Below are 13,990 nucleotides of genomic sequence, written 5' to 3'. Positions count from 1 at the left end.
CGCCGGAGTTGCCCCGCTGTAACGCCCTGAATTTGGGGGTAGAATTTTTTTCTTCTTTTCTTTCACCAAATTCAGGCGTTACCCTTTTCTTTTTCTCATTCCCTCGCTAAACCTTGATCTTTTCTAAAGTTATAACGGAGTTCGGCTTGGAATTCCCGTGTAAAGAAAAACCCTAAATTACTTTATGTTGTTTGATGCACCATGCCGAACCATGCATTCTTTCGATTGCTTAAAAATGTAAGTGCATTCATTTAGGAAGATCGGATTTCGAAAAGGAGAAGAAAACCTTTTCTTTCTTTTTCTTTTTCTTTCTCTCTCTCCTCCTCTTTCTCTCTCCCGCGCCGTGGGCCGCCCCCCCCCCCCCCCCCCCCCCCCCCCGCGTGCCCCTTTGGGCCCAGCTGGCCCATGCCGCCCCTTTTTTTTCCCAAAACCCCTCTCTCTCCCTCCCCTTCCTCCCATTTTCTCTCTAGCCGCCGCCCCTGCTCGTCGCCGGTTCGGCCGCCCCCTGCAGCTCGGCCGCCCCGTCCCCGTCCCCGGTGAGCCCTCCCCCTCTCCTCCCTTCCCTCTCCCCTCCTCTCCCCCTCCCCGGCCCAACCGCCGCCCAGCTCGGCCGCCCATGGCCGGCTCGGCCGCCGCTGCCCCGGCGCGCCCTGCCCCGCCCCTGGCCGGCTCGGCCGCCTCGGCCGCCCCCTGCCCCGCCCCTGGCCGGCTCGGCCGCCTCGGCCGCCCCCTGCCCCGCGCCGGTTCGGCCGCCCCTGCGCGCCCAGCCGCCCCGGTTCGGCCGCCCCGCGCCCGCGCCCTGCCCTAGCCGCCGCCCCCCCCCCCCCCCTTTTTTTATTTATTTTATTTTATGTTCTTTTATTATTGTTATTTATTTTATTTTAGGCAAGTTAATCATTGTTCATGTTATTGAAATAGGAAACTTAATTTAGAATTCCGTTTCGCTAGTTAATTCATATAATCAATTGTTTATCCAGTTCAATGTTGATCAACTAAAAATGACTAGGTTTCCATTAGTGCATATAACTGAATTCTTTTGTTAGAACCAATTGTAACTAATCATTAGTGCATAAGCTTTAACCCCCCCCTCGCGAGACCTTTCCCGTTTCCTTCTAACCATAATGAATGCGATATCGAATGTCATACTTGATGCATATTCACTTTATTTGTTCCCTTGTATGATGTACTGTTTGTTTCCCAATTTGAATGGATGAATGTATGTATGCTTGCAATCGCATAGAGAACGATCCGGTCGAAGAGCCCGAGGAACTCGCAGGAGAAGCCCCTGAGCAGCAGTCGGTTGGTGGAGGCAAGTGTCCCTTGACCTATCTCTGTCCTATTCATTCTTTAATTCACCTCCCGCTTTACACACTTATGCCTAAGGATTGACTAGCTTTTTGTTATCCATGTCCTTGTTTACCTATTTGGGTTGGATTATTATTGTTTAGCTTTATGCTATTGCTCAACTCTAATCAATGAACATGATGAGATTATCTATGATACGCTGTTTTCCCTTCTCTTATTATGATGTTGTACTTGTGGTCTTCAAGGGGGCTCGAGCGGTTTCTCGAGTGCCTCTCCGTAAGGATCTGTTCTATGGATGACCGCCCGGGAAAACAGTGCAACCATGAGGGTGGAATGGGGTGCCCTTAGCTGAATAATTAGAGGATTCGGGGTGTAGTTCGCTTCGCCGTCGTGCCGTCAATGGGGCTCGGTGTATGCGGCTCGCTCTGCCAAGGTTGATTCGTCCCTTGGGGAGGAGTGCGGTACATTTAGGAAACCTAACGGGCGGCTACAGCCCCGAGGAATCTTTGTAAAGGCTACGTAGTGAGACCCTGCCTATTCACCTTGGTAGTGTTTAAGGGTTTGATCGGCCCGAGGCAAGAGGGAATCACGGCTTATGGGTAAAGTGCACAACCTCTGCAGAGTGTTATGAAACTGATATATCAGCCGTGCTCGCGGTTATGAGCGGCCAAGGGAGCTCCAGTGATTAGTGGTACTTGATCAGAGACATTGTGGTACAGGTGGCTATGAGATCGATGGTTTTGGTTATGACTATGGTGCTGGTAAGTGGTATTCTTTCCGTTTGGAAAGGGTACATCGGGCTAATAACTTGGGTTAATGCTAAAACTTGGCTTTCTATTAGTAAATAATAATCTGACCAACTAAAAGCAAACTGCTTGACTTATCCCCACATAAAGCTAGTCCACTACAGCCAAACAGGATGCTTGCTGAGTATGTTGATGTGTACTCACCCTTGCTCTACACACCAAACCGCCCCATCCCCAGGTTGTCAGCATTGCAACCACTGCTCAGGCGAAGATGAAGCTGTGGAAGGAGACTTCCAGGAGTTCCAAGACTACGACGAGTTCTAGGTGTGGGTTAGCGGCAACCCCCAGTCGGCTGCCTGTGAAGGCCGCAGTTATCTACGTTTCTTTTCCGCACTTTGATTTATTGTAAGAACTATATGGACGTCTCAGACGTATGATGTAATCTACTATTATTCCCTTTTAATACTATTTTGAGCACTGTGTGATGATGTCCATGTTATGTAACTGCTGTGTACGTGAATAACTGATCCTGGCACATACATGGTTCGCATTCGGTTTGCCTTCTAAAACCGGGTGTGACACCCGCGCCGCCGTTAGTGAAAGGGAAATAGACTTACACATTTTCCTAATTGATTTTGGTGGTTGAATTGCCCAACACAAATAATTGGACTAACTAGTTTGCTCTAGATTATAAGTTTTACAGGTGCCAAAGGTTCACAACAAACCAATAAAAAAGACCAAGAAAGGGTTCAAATAAAAAGAGCAAAAGAATACCGAAGTGTGCCCTGGTCTGGCGCACCGGACAGTGTCCGGTGCACCAGGGAACCCAACTCCGAACTTGCCACCTTCGGGAATTCTGGAAGCCGCTCCGCTATAATTCACTGAACTGTCCGGTGTAGCTGAAAGGGAATTAGGCTTACACCTATTTTTCTAATTGATTTTGGTGGTTGAATTGCCCAACACAAATAATTGGACTAACTAGTTTGCCCTAGTGTATAGATTATACAGGTGTAAAAGGTTCACATTAGCCAATAAAAAGATCAAGTATTGGATTCAACAAAGGAGCAAAGGGACAACCGAAGGCACCTCTGGTCTGGGGCACCGGACTGTCCGGTGTACACCGGACAGTGTCCGGTGCACCACCGGACAATGTCCGGTGCACCAGAGGACTCCAACTCAAACTTGCCGCCTTCGGGAATTTCCAGAGGCGCTCCGCTATAATTCACCGGACTGTCCGGTGTACACCGGACAGTGTCCGGTGCTCCAAGGACGAGCCGCCTCAGGAACTCGCCAGCCTCGGGAAAACGCAGCGGCTGCTCCGCTATAATTCACTGGACATGTCCGATGTACACCGGACTGTCCGGTGAACCAGCAGAGCAACGGCTACTTCGCGCCAACGGTCACCTGCAGGCGCATTTAATGCGCGCCAGAAGCGCGCAGAAGTCAGGCACGCGCGCGCTGGCACACCGGACATTGAACAGTACATGTCCAGTGTGCACCGGACATCCAGGCGGGCCCAGAAGACAGAAGCTCTAACGGTCGGAATCCAACGGCATTGGTGACGTGGCTGACGCACCGGACATGTCCGGTGTGCACCGGACTGTCCGGTGCACCATACGATAGACAGCCTCCACCAACGGTCATGTTTGGTGGTTGGGGCTATAAATACCCCAACCACCCCACCATTCATTGCATCCAAGTTTTCCAGCTTCCAACCACTATACAAGAGCTAGCATTCATTGCAAAAGCACACCAAAAGAGATCAAATCCTCTCCCAACTCCACACAAAGCATTAGTGACTAGAGAGAGTGATTTGTAGTGTTCATTTGAGCTCTTGCACTTGGATCGCTTATTTTCTTTGGCATTCTTTCTTGTGATCAAACAGTCACTTGTAATTGAGGCAAGAGACACCAATTGTGTGGTGGTCCTTGCGGGAAGTTTGATTCCCAAGTAATTTGAGAAGAGAAGCTCACTTGGTCCGAGGGACCGTTTGAGAGAGGGAAGGGTTGAAAGAGACCCGGCCTTTGTGGCCTCCTCAACGGGGAGTAGGTTTGCGAGAATCGAACCTCGGTAAAACAAATCCGCGTGTCACACTCTTCATTTGCTTGCGATTTGTTTTGCACCCTCTCGCGGACTCGTTTTTATTTCTAACGCTAACCCGGCTTGTAGTTGTGTTTATATTTGTAAATTTCAGTTTCGCCCTATTCACCCCCCCTCTAGGCGACTATCAATTGGTATCAGAGCCCGGTGCTTCATTAGAGCCTAACCGCTCGAAGTGATGTCGGGAGATCACGCCAAGAAGGAGATGGAGACCGGCGAAAAGCCCACTACAAGCCACGGGAGCACTTCATCGAAAGAGTCCCGCATCAAGAGGAAGGAGAAGAAAGACTCCTCCAAAGGGAAGGAGAAGAAGAAGGACTCCTCCAAACGGAAGGAGAAGAAATCTTCTTCACACAAAGAGAAGAAGGAGAAGTCTTCCTCCCACAAGCCTCGTCGGAGTGGGGACAAGAAAAAGAAGATGAGGAAAGTAGTCTACTACGAGACCGACTCTTCATCAACATCCACCTCCGGCTCCGACGCGGCATCCGTCACTTCTAAGCGCCAAGAGCGCAAGAAGTATAGTAAGATCCCCCTACTCTACCCTCGCATTTCTAAACATACACCTTTACTTTCCGTCCCATTAGGCAAACCACCAACATTTGATGGTGAAGATTACGCTAGGTGGAGTGATTTAATGCGATTTCATCTAACCTCACTCCACAAAAGTATATGGGATGTTGTTGAGTTTGGTGCACAGGTACCATCCGTAGGGGATGAAGACTATGATGAGGATGAGGTGGCCCAAATCGAGCACTTCAACTCTCAAGCAACAACAATACTCCTCGCCTCTCTAAGTAGAGAGGAGTATAACAAAGTACAAGGGTTGAAGAGCGCCAAGGAGGTTTGGGATGTGCTCAAAACCGCACACGAAGGAGATGAGCTCACAAAGATCACCAAGCGGGAAACAATCGAGGGGGAGCTCGGTCGGTTCTGGCTTCGCAAAGGGGAAGAGCCACAAAACATGTACAACCGGCTCAAGACCTTGGTGAATCAAGTGTGCAACCTCGGGAGCAAGAAATGGGATGACCACGAAATGGTTAAGGTTATTCTAAGATCTCTTATTTTTCTTAACCCCACTCAAGTACAATTAATTCGTGGCAACCTAAGATATACACTAATGACCCCCGAGGAAGTAATCGGGAATTTTGTAAGTTTTGAGTGCATGATCGAAGGCTCGAGGAAGATCAACGAGCTTGATGATCCCTCCACATCCGAAGCTCAACCCGTCGCATTCAAGGCGACGGAGGAAAAGAAGGAGGAGTCTACACCAAGTCGACAACCAATCGACGCCTCCAAGCTCGACAATGAGGAAATGGCGCTCGTCATCAAGAGCTTTCGCCAAATCCTCAAACAAAGGAGGGGGAAAGACTACAAGTCCCGCTCCAAGAAGGTTTGCTACAAGTGTGGTAAGCCCGGTCACTTTATAGCTAAATGTCCATTATCAAGTGATAGTGACAGGGGCGACGACAAGAAGGGGAGAAGAAAGGAGAAGAAGATGTACTACAAGAAGAAGGGCGGCGATGCCCATGTTTGTCGGGAATGGGACTCCGACGAAAGCTCTAGCGACTCCTCCGACGACGAGGACGCCGCCAACATCGCCGTCACCAAGGGACTTCTCTTCCCCAACGTCGGCCACAAGTGCCTCATGGCAAAGGACGACAAAAAGAAGAAGGTTAAATCTAAATCCTCCACTAGATATGAATCCTCTAGTGATGAAAATGTTAGTGATGAGGAAGATAACTTGCGATCTCTTTTTGCCAACCTCAACATGCAACAAAAAGAGAAACTTAATGAATTGATTAGTGCCATTCATGAAAAGGATGATCTCTTGGACACCCAAGAGGACTTCCTTATTAAAGAAAATAAGAAGCATGTTAAGGTTAAAAATGCTTATGCTCTAGAAGTAGAAAAATGCGAAAAATTGTCTAGTGAGCTAAGCACTTGCCATGAGACTATAGACAACCTTAAAAATGAGAATGCTAATTTGTTAGCTAAGGTTGATTCTCATATTTGTAATGTTTCAAGTTCCAATCCTAGAGATAATAATGATGATTTACTTGCTAGGATTAAAGATTTGAATATTTCACTTGCTAGCCTTAGAAATGAAAATGAAAAATTGCTTGCTAAGGCTAAAGATTTTGTTTGCAATACTACTATTTCCGACCTTAGAACTAAGAATGATATCCTGCATGATAAGGTTGTAGAATTAAAATCTTGCAAACCCTCTACATCTACCGTTGAGCACACTTCTATTTGCACTAGATGTAGAGATATTGATGTTGATGCTATTCATGATCACATGACTTTAATTAAACAACAAAATGATCATATAGCCAAACTAGATGCTAAAATTGCCGAGCATAACTTAGAAAATGAAAAATTTAAATTTGCTAGAAGTATGCTCTATAGTGGGAGACGCCCTGGCATCAAGGATGGCATTGGCTTCCAAAGGGGAGACAATGTCAAACTTAATGCCCCTCCTAAAAGATTGTCTAATTTTGTAAAGGGCAAGGCTCCCATGCCTCAGGATAACGAGGGTTACATTTTATACCCTGCCGGTTATCCCGAGGACAAAATTAGGAGAATTCATTCTAGGAAGTCTCACTCTGGCCCTAATCATGCTTTTCATGTATAAGGGTGAGACATCTAGCTCTAGGCAACCAACCCGTGCAAAGTTGCCTAAGAAGAAAACTCCTAGTGCATCAAATGAACATAGCTTTTCTTTTAAAACCTTTGATGCATCATATGTTTTGACTAACAAATCCGGCAAGGTCGTTGCCAAGTATGTTGGGGGCAAACACAAGAGCTCCAAAACTTGTGTTTGGGTTCCCAAAGTTCTTGTTTCTAATGCCAAAGGACCCAAAACCGTTTGGGTACCTAAAGTCAAGAACTAAAATTGTTTTGTAGGTTTATTTATCCGGGGGCTCAAGTTGGATACTCGACAGCGGGTGCACAAACCATATGACAGGGGAGAAAAGGATGTTCTCCTCCTACGAGAAAAACCAAGATCCCCAACAAGCTATCACATTCGGGGATGGAAACCAAGGTTTGGTCAAGGGTTTGGGTAAAATTGCTATATCTCCTGACCATTCTATTTCCAATGTTTTTCTTGTAGATTCATTAGATTACAATTTGCTTTCTGTATCTCAATTATGCAAAATGGGCTACAATTGTCTCTTTACTGATGTAGGTGTCACTGTCTTTAGAAGAAGTGATGATTCAATAGCATTTAAGGGTGTGTTAGAGGGTCAGCTATACTTAGTAGATTTTGATAGAGCTGAACTCGACACATGTTTAATTGCTAAGACTAACATGGGTTGGCTCTGGCACCGCTGACTAGCCCATGTTGGGATAAAGAATCTTCATAAGCTTCTAAAGGGAGAACACATTTTAGGACTAACAAATGTTCATTTTGAGAAAGACAGGATTTGTAGCGCATGCCAAGCAGGAAAGCAAGTTGGTGCCAATCATCCACACAAGAACATCATGACGACCGACAGGCCGCTTGAGCTACTCCACATGGATTTATTCGGCCCGATTGCTTACATAAGCATCGGCGGGAGTAAGTATTGTCTTGTAATAGTAGATGATTATTCTCGCTTCACTTGGGTGTTCTTTTTGCAGGAAAAATCTCAAACCCAAGAAACCTTAAAGGGATTCTTGAGACGAGCTCAAAACGAGTTCGGATTAAGGATCAAGAAAATTAGAAGCGACAACGGGACGGAGTTCAAGAACTCTCAAATCGAAGGTTTCCTTGAGGAGGAGGGCATCAAGCATGAGTTCTCTTCTCCCTACACGCCACAACAAAATGGTGTAGTGGAGAGGAAGAATCGAACTCTATTGGACATGACAAGGACCATGCTTGATGAGTACAAGACTTCAGATCGGTTTTGGGCCGAGGCGGTCAACACCGCTTGCTACGCCATCAACCGGTTATATCTACACCGAATCCTCAAGAAGACATCCTATGAACTCCTTACCGGTAAAAAGCCCAATATTTCATATTTTAGAGTTTTTGGTAGCAAATGCTTTATTCTTGTAAAGAGAGGTAGAAAATCTAAATTTGCTCCTAAAACTGTAGAAGGCTTTTTACTACGATATGATTCAAACACAAGGGCATATAGAGTCTTTAACAAGTCCACTGGACAAGTTGAAGTTTCTTGTGACGTTGTGTTTGATGAGACTAACGGCTCTGAAGTGGAGCAAGTTGATCTTGATGAGATAAGTAATGAAGAGGCTCCATGCATCGCGCTAAGGAACATGTCCATTGGGGATGTGTGTCCCAAGGAATCCGAAGAGCCTCCAAATGTACAAGATCAACCGTCCTCCTCCACGCAAGCATCTTCACCAACTCAAAATGAGGATGAAGCTCAAGTTGATGAAATAGAAGATCAAGCAAATGAGCCACCTCAAGATGACGACAATGATCAAGGGGGAGATACAAATGATCAAGACAAGGAGGATGAAGAACAAAGGCCGCCACACCCAAGAGTCCACCAAGCAATCCAACGAGATCACCCCGTCGACACCATCCTCGGCGACATTCATAAGGGGGTAACTACTAGATCTCGTGTTGCACATTTTTGTGAGCATTACTCTTTTGTTTCCTCTATTGAGCCACACAGGGTAGAGGAAGCACTCCAAGATTCGGACTGGGTGGTGGCGATGCAAGAGGAGCTCAACAACTTCACGAGGAATGAGGTATGGCATTTAGTCCCACATCCTAACCAAAATGTTGTAGGAACCAAATGGGTCTTCCACAACAAACAAGATGAGCATGGTGTGGTGACAAGGAACAAGGCTCGACTTGTGGCCAAAGGATACTCCCAAGTCGAAGGTTTGGATTTCGGTGAAACCTATGCACCCGTAGCTAGGCTTGAGTCAAATCGTATATTATTGGCCTATGCTACTTACCATGGCTTTAAGCTTTATCAAATGGACGTAAAAAGTGCCTTCCTCAATGGACCAATCAAGGAAGAGGTCTATGTTGAGCAACCTCCCGGCTTTGAAGATAGTGAGTACCCTAACCATGTCTATAAGCTCTCTAAGGCGCTTTATGGGCTCAAGCAAGCCCCAAGAGCGTGGTATGAATGCCTTAGAGATTTCCTTATTACTAATGGCTTCAAAATCGGCAAGGCCGATCCTACTTTATTCACTAAAACTCTTGACAATGATTTGTTTGTATGCCAAATTTATGTTGATGATATTATATTTGGGTCTACTAACGAATCTACTTGTGAAGAATTTAGTAGGATCATGACACAAAAATTCGAGATGTCTATGATGGGGGAGTTGAAATATTTCTTAGGATTTCAAGTAAAGCAACTCCAAGAAGGCACCTTGTTAAGCCAAACGAAGTACACTCAAGGTATTCTAAGCAAGTTTGGAATGAAGGATGCCAAACCCATCAAGACACCCATGGGAACTAATGGGCATCTCGACCTCGACACGGGAGGTAAGTCCGTGGATCAAAAGGTTTACCGGTCGATGATTGGTTCATTGCTTTATTTATGTGCATCTCGACCGGACATTATGCTTTCCGTTTGCATGTGTGCAAGATTCCAAGCCGACCCTAAGGAATCACACCTTACGGCCGTAAAACGAATCTTGAGATATTTGGCTTATACTCCTAAGTTTGGGCTTTGGTACCCTCGGGGATCCACATTTGATTTGATTGGTTATTCGGATGCCGATTTGGCGGGGTGTAAGATTAATAGGAAGAGCACATCGGGGACTTGCCAGTTCTTGGGAAGATCCTTGGTGTCTTGGGCTTCAAAGAAGCAAAATTCGGTCGCTCTTTCCACCGCCGAAGCCGAGTACATTGCCGCAGGCCATTGTTGCGCGCAATTGCTTTGGATGAGGCAAACCCTGCGGGACTACGGTTACAAATTAACCCAAGTCCCTTTGCTATGTGATAATGAGAGTGCAATCAAGATGGCGGATAATCCCGTCGAACATAGCCGCACTAAACACATAGCCATTCGGTATCATTTTCTTAGGGATCACCAACAAAAGGGAGATATCGAGATTTCTTACATTAATACTAAAGATCAATTAGCCGATATCTTTACCAAGCCTCTTGATGAACAAACCTTTACCAAACTTAGGCATGAGCTCAATATTCTTGATTCTAGAAACTTCTTTTGCTAATTTGCACATATAGCTCATAAGTATACATTTGATCATATCTCTTTATAATATGCTATGACTAATGTGTTTTCAAGCATATTTCAAACCAAGTCATAGGTATATTGAAAGGGAATTGGAGTCTTCAGCGAAGACAAAGGCTTCCACTCCGTAACTCATCATTCGCCGTCGCTCCGTGCAACTCTCCATCTTTGGGGGAGAGAGCAAAAGGACTCCATCTTTGGTATAATTTTCACTCATTTATTTATGACCAAAGAGGGGTAGAGTATTAAAAGGGCTCTAATGATTCCGTTTTTGGCGATTCATGCCAAAGGGGGAGAAAGTATGAGCCCAAAGCAAAAGGACCACACCACCACCAATTTCAAAATTTTAGTTTTTCAAGAGTATTTTCAAATTGGTATCTTTTTGTGTTCAAAAGGGGGAGAAAGTAGTATTTCAAAATGATATATCAAAACCCTCTTGAACACTAAGAGGAGGATCTCATTTAGGGGGAGTTTTGTTTAGTCAAAGGAAAAGCATTTGAAACAGAGGGAGAAAATTTCAAATCTTGAAAATGCTTTGCAAAATCTTATTCATTTACCTTTGACTATTTGCAAAAGAACTGTAACACCCCAGGTGTTTATATTCCGCTCGACAACGAGTACGGATTTAAGCACGTAATATCAGTGAATGAAACAGATGTTAAATTTTAAACATCTTCGTTCATCGCGATTTTAATATCGCATCGGTGTCGTCTGTCGCGAACGCGACATCGTTTTTATTTTTATCTATTCGGGCTCTTCCGAAATTTTCGTGATGTTCGAAACATCGTTGTTCCGAAAATCGGTGCGTCCGATGATTATTTAAAATACATCGCTCGCGCGAACACGAATTCGGAAGCTCGACCCACTAGATGATTTTATCCCGAACAAATTAATCAGAATTCCACGACTAAAGTGTTCGAGGCAAAATAATTGGGATCGCGCGTCGTCTGAGTGAAATCGTGCGCGCGAATATGATTCAATTTATTCGTCGGCACGTTGTTTTGACGACGAAATCGCGTATACATTAGTGGAGTTGGTTTCGCCTAATTTTAGTCGAATCCCACAGAGCAAATTATCAGTGCCGAAATCAGTTAATTTCGGTCTGTTGTTCTCGCCCGGATCCAGATCCTCGGATATAAACAATTATTAAATAACTCTGTTCCCACTCGTCTACCGTAAAATCACGCACGTGGATCTGTAATTGAGCCTCGATTCACTGGTAAATCATCCGTGGTCGTGGAACCAGATGTTCAGACCGCAGGTAAATTTATCAGATTTTTGAATCGAATTAACTGTCGTAATTACCATCGACTCTTTTGCTATCGCTAGAAATCCCGATTCAAAAATATCTGCGATTTGTCGTTAAAAAAAGAGAGAAAAGGAAATTTAAAAAAAGGGAAAATATCCTCTCGCCCTGATCCCTTCCACCGCTCACCGTTCTCAGATTTTTGCCACCACCGTTCTTTGAAAAATCTTGCCGCTCTCTTCCCTGATCTTTCCTCTCCCTTCCGCGCGCGTCGTTCTTCTTATCTGCCGCTCGCCGCTCTGCTGAGGAAGAAAAATCGCGCCGCTCCAGCCGTCGTTATCCCCAGCTGAGCTTCTTCTTTCCCCCAGCACGCCGCACTTCTCTGCTCCCTCCAGTCCACAGAAGCTCCCAGCCGTGGCGTTCTCTCTGCTCGGCCGCGCCCCTGCGCTTGCCGAGCTGCTCTCTGGCGCTCGCCCATGGCCACGCCTGCCCCTGCTCGCGTCCTTCAGCTCCAGCGCTCCCTCGGCTCGCCTGGCCGGAGCGCCCTGCGCTCTGCTCGCCCATCCTCCGCTCCTATCTCCATGGCCGTGGTGCTTCTCCATGGCTGTCGTCGCCCAAATCCAGAACCTTGCCGAGTTCGTCCTCCACTCGGCTCATGGCGCTTGGCCTCAGCTCGGCCTTACCTCCTGGCTATTGTATACCGCTCTGCTGGTGGCTGCCGTCAACCTGGAGCACCGCCTCGAGCACCCGTTGCCCCGCGCTCTGTTCTCCCGGCGAGTCGCGCCCAGGCTGCACTGAGCCCTTCCCTGGTCGCCTGCTGGCCTGCTACCGCGTCCCTGGCTCTAGCTCTGTTGCCGCGCACGCTCCCTGCTCGGTGTCCCTCTCCACTCGTCTGGGTACTCCTTCGCTGCTCGTCGTGCACGTGCTGGCCAACGTTCGGTGTCTGGCTCGCCGCGCGCCCAGCTTCTTGCGCGCCATGGCGGCCGTCGTCGTGTTTTCCTGCGCGTGGCGTTCCTCCAGCTCGCCCATGGATGCGCGCTCCATTTTCCCCAACCGCGCATCCCTCTGTTGGCCAGAGTTCCCTGGTCCGACCCCGTGCTGTGCTCGCCTCGGCCGGCCATGTTGGCCGCGCAGACTTCCTGGCCGCGGGCAGTTCTGGCCTATGCCGCCATCGCGCCCGGGATTTTGGTGCGCGTCCCTGCTTCCCGATAGCGCCGACCGCCGTCGTTCTCTGCCTGTGACCTCCGGCCGTGTTGGTCGTGGTTGCTATCTTCAGCTCACCGGCATGCTGCTAGGACTCGCGTGCGCCATGGCTCTGATTGCCACGCTCTCGCGCCTCCCTGGGCTCCTTTTGTCGTGTCCAGTTCTAGTCACGGTTATCTGCTGAACCATCGTCACGCCGGGTTGCCCCTGATTCGTGGAGTTCACCGGCTTTCCCGTACACAGTCACGGATGTCATCACCCGGTCCTTGTCTCTTGCCGAGCTCATCACCACCGTGAGACTCTGCGTTGCTGTACTCGGCCGCGTCTCCTAGTCATCTTATGCGTACTCATCTCCAAATTTGACCGTGCGGCCGACGGTCGACCATACAGTTGCCTCACAGCATTTCGACACCTTGTCGTCACTCGGCAACGTGTTTGCTCGTCACCACACCATCTTCAGCATCATGGTTCTGTAAGACTCCGCGCACTCGTCAACACCCGGCTATCAGTCTCCACCACGCGGCGCCACTTCGGACCTCTAGCCTCGTCCTACTCTGCTCCAGCTTGCGTCTAAGCCTAGGGTCAAGTTCGTACGCCACCTGCTCGATAAAATAAAGTGAACTGGTGAGCGCCAGTGTTTTTGTAAATTTTGAGTTAAATTACTAGTTGTTAATATTGTGTGATGGTTGCAAGCGCTCGATATGGAAAGATGGAGTTAGATGAAGAAGAAAGCGAAGCCGCACAACTCTCGTCTAATGTTCGACGACAAGCCCGAGCCAAGACTTATCAGCATTCTTACGAGTATTGAGTCACATTTGATGCTGGTAAGCTAGAGTTATATGCTTAGTAATTTTAGTGTTTTGCCTGTAGGCGCTATCGGCATTTCATGTGAGGAATTTTAGTTGTACAGTGAAGTCAGTGCTATGCATTCATGTGCATAATGCATTTCATTCAGGTACGTTAATTAATCGAGCGATGCGGAAGAAGAACCAAGTCGACCCCAAGCGCGGGCTAATATGCCAGCTGAAGCTGATGAATCAACCTGAAGATGGTTAAATCAAGCAAGTGCTTGGTCGAAGAATACTCGTCAAGCGGGCGTCACCTAACAACACTAACCTAGTGTTACTCAGGCAAGCCCCGGTGCATGCAACCCTTTCCTTGTGTTTTAAAATACTTTTCGCACACTTAAGTCTAGTGAAATGTGCATTAAGTTCATAGGA

General features: G+C 47.2%; 1 protein-coding gene across 1 annotated transcript; it reads left to right on the top strand.

The window, feature by feature from the left end:
• The first annotated feature begins 11,908 nt into the window (after positions 1–11,908).
• LOC100279367 (uncharacterized) lies at positions 11,909–13,441 on the top strand. Its single transcript, NM_001152384.1, is given in 1 exon segment — positions 11,909–13,441. A coding segment is annotated over 1 exon segment (765 nt). The 5' UTR covers positions 11,909–12,043; the 3' UTR covers positions 12,809–13,441.
• Positions 13,442–13,990: the final 549 nt, after the last annotated feature.

The sequence above is a fragment of the Zea mays genome, chromosome 7 (genome assembly GCF_902167145.1).
Source record: "Zea mays cultivar B73 chromosome 7, Zm-B73-REFERENCE-NAM-5.0, whole genome shotgun sequence".
In the NCBI taxonomy this organism is placed as follows: domain Eukaryota; kingdom Viridiplantae; phylum Streptophyta; class Magnoliopsida; order Poales; family Poaceae; genus Zea; species Zea mays.
Note: the sequence above shows the minus strand (reverse complement) of the source record. Positions and strands in the feature narration are given on the sequence as shown.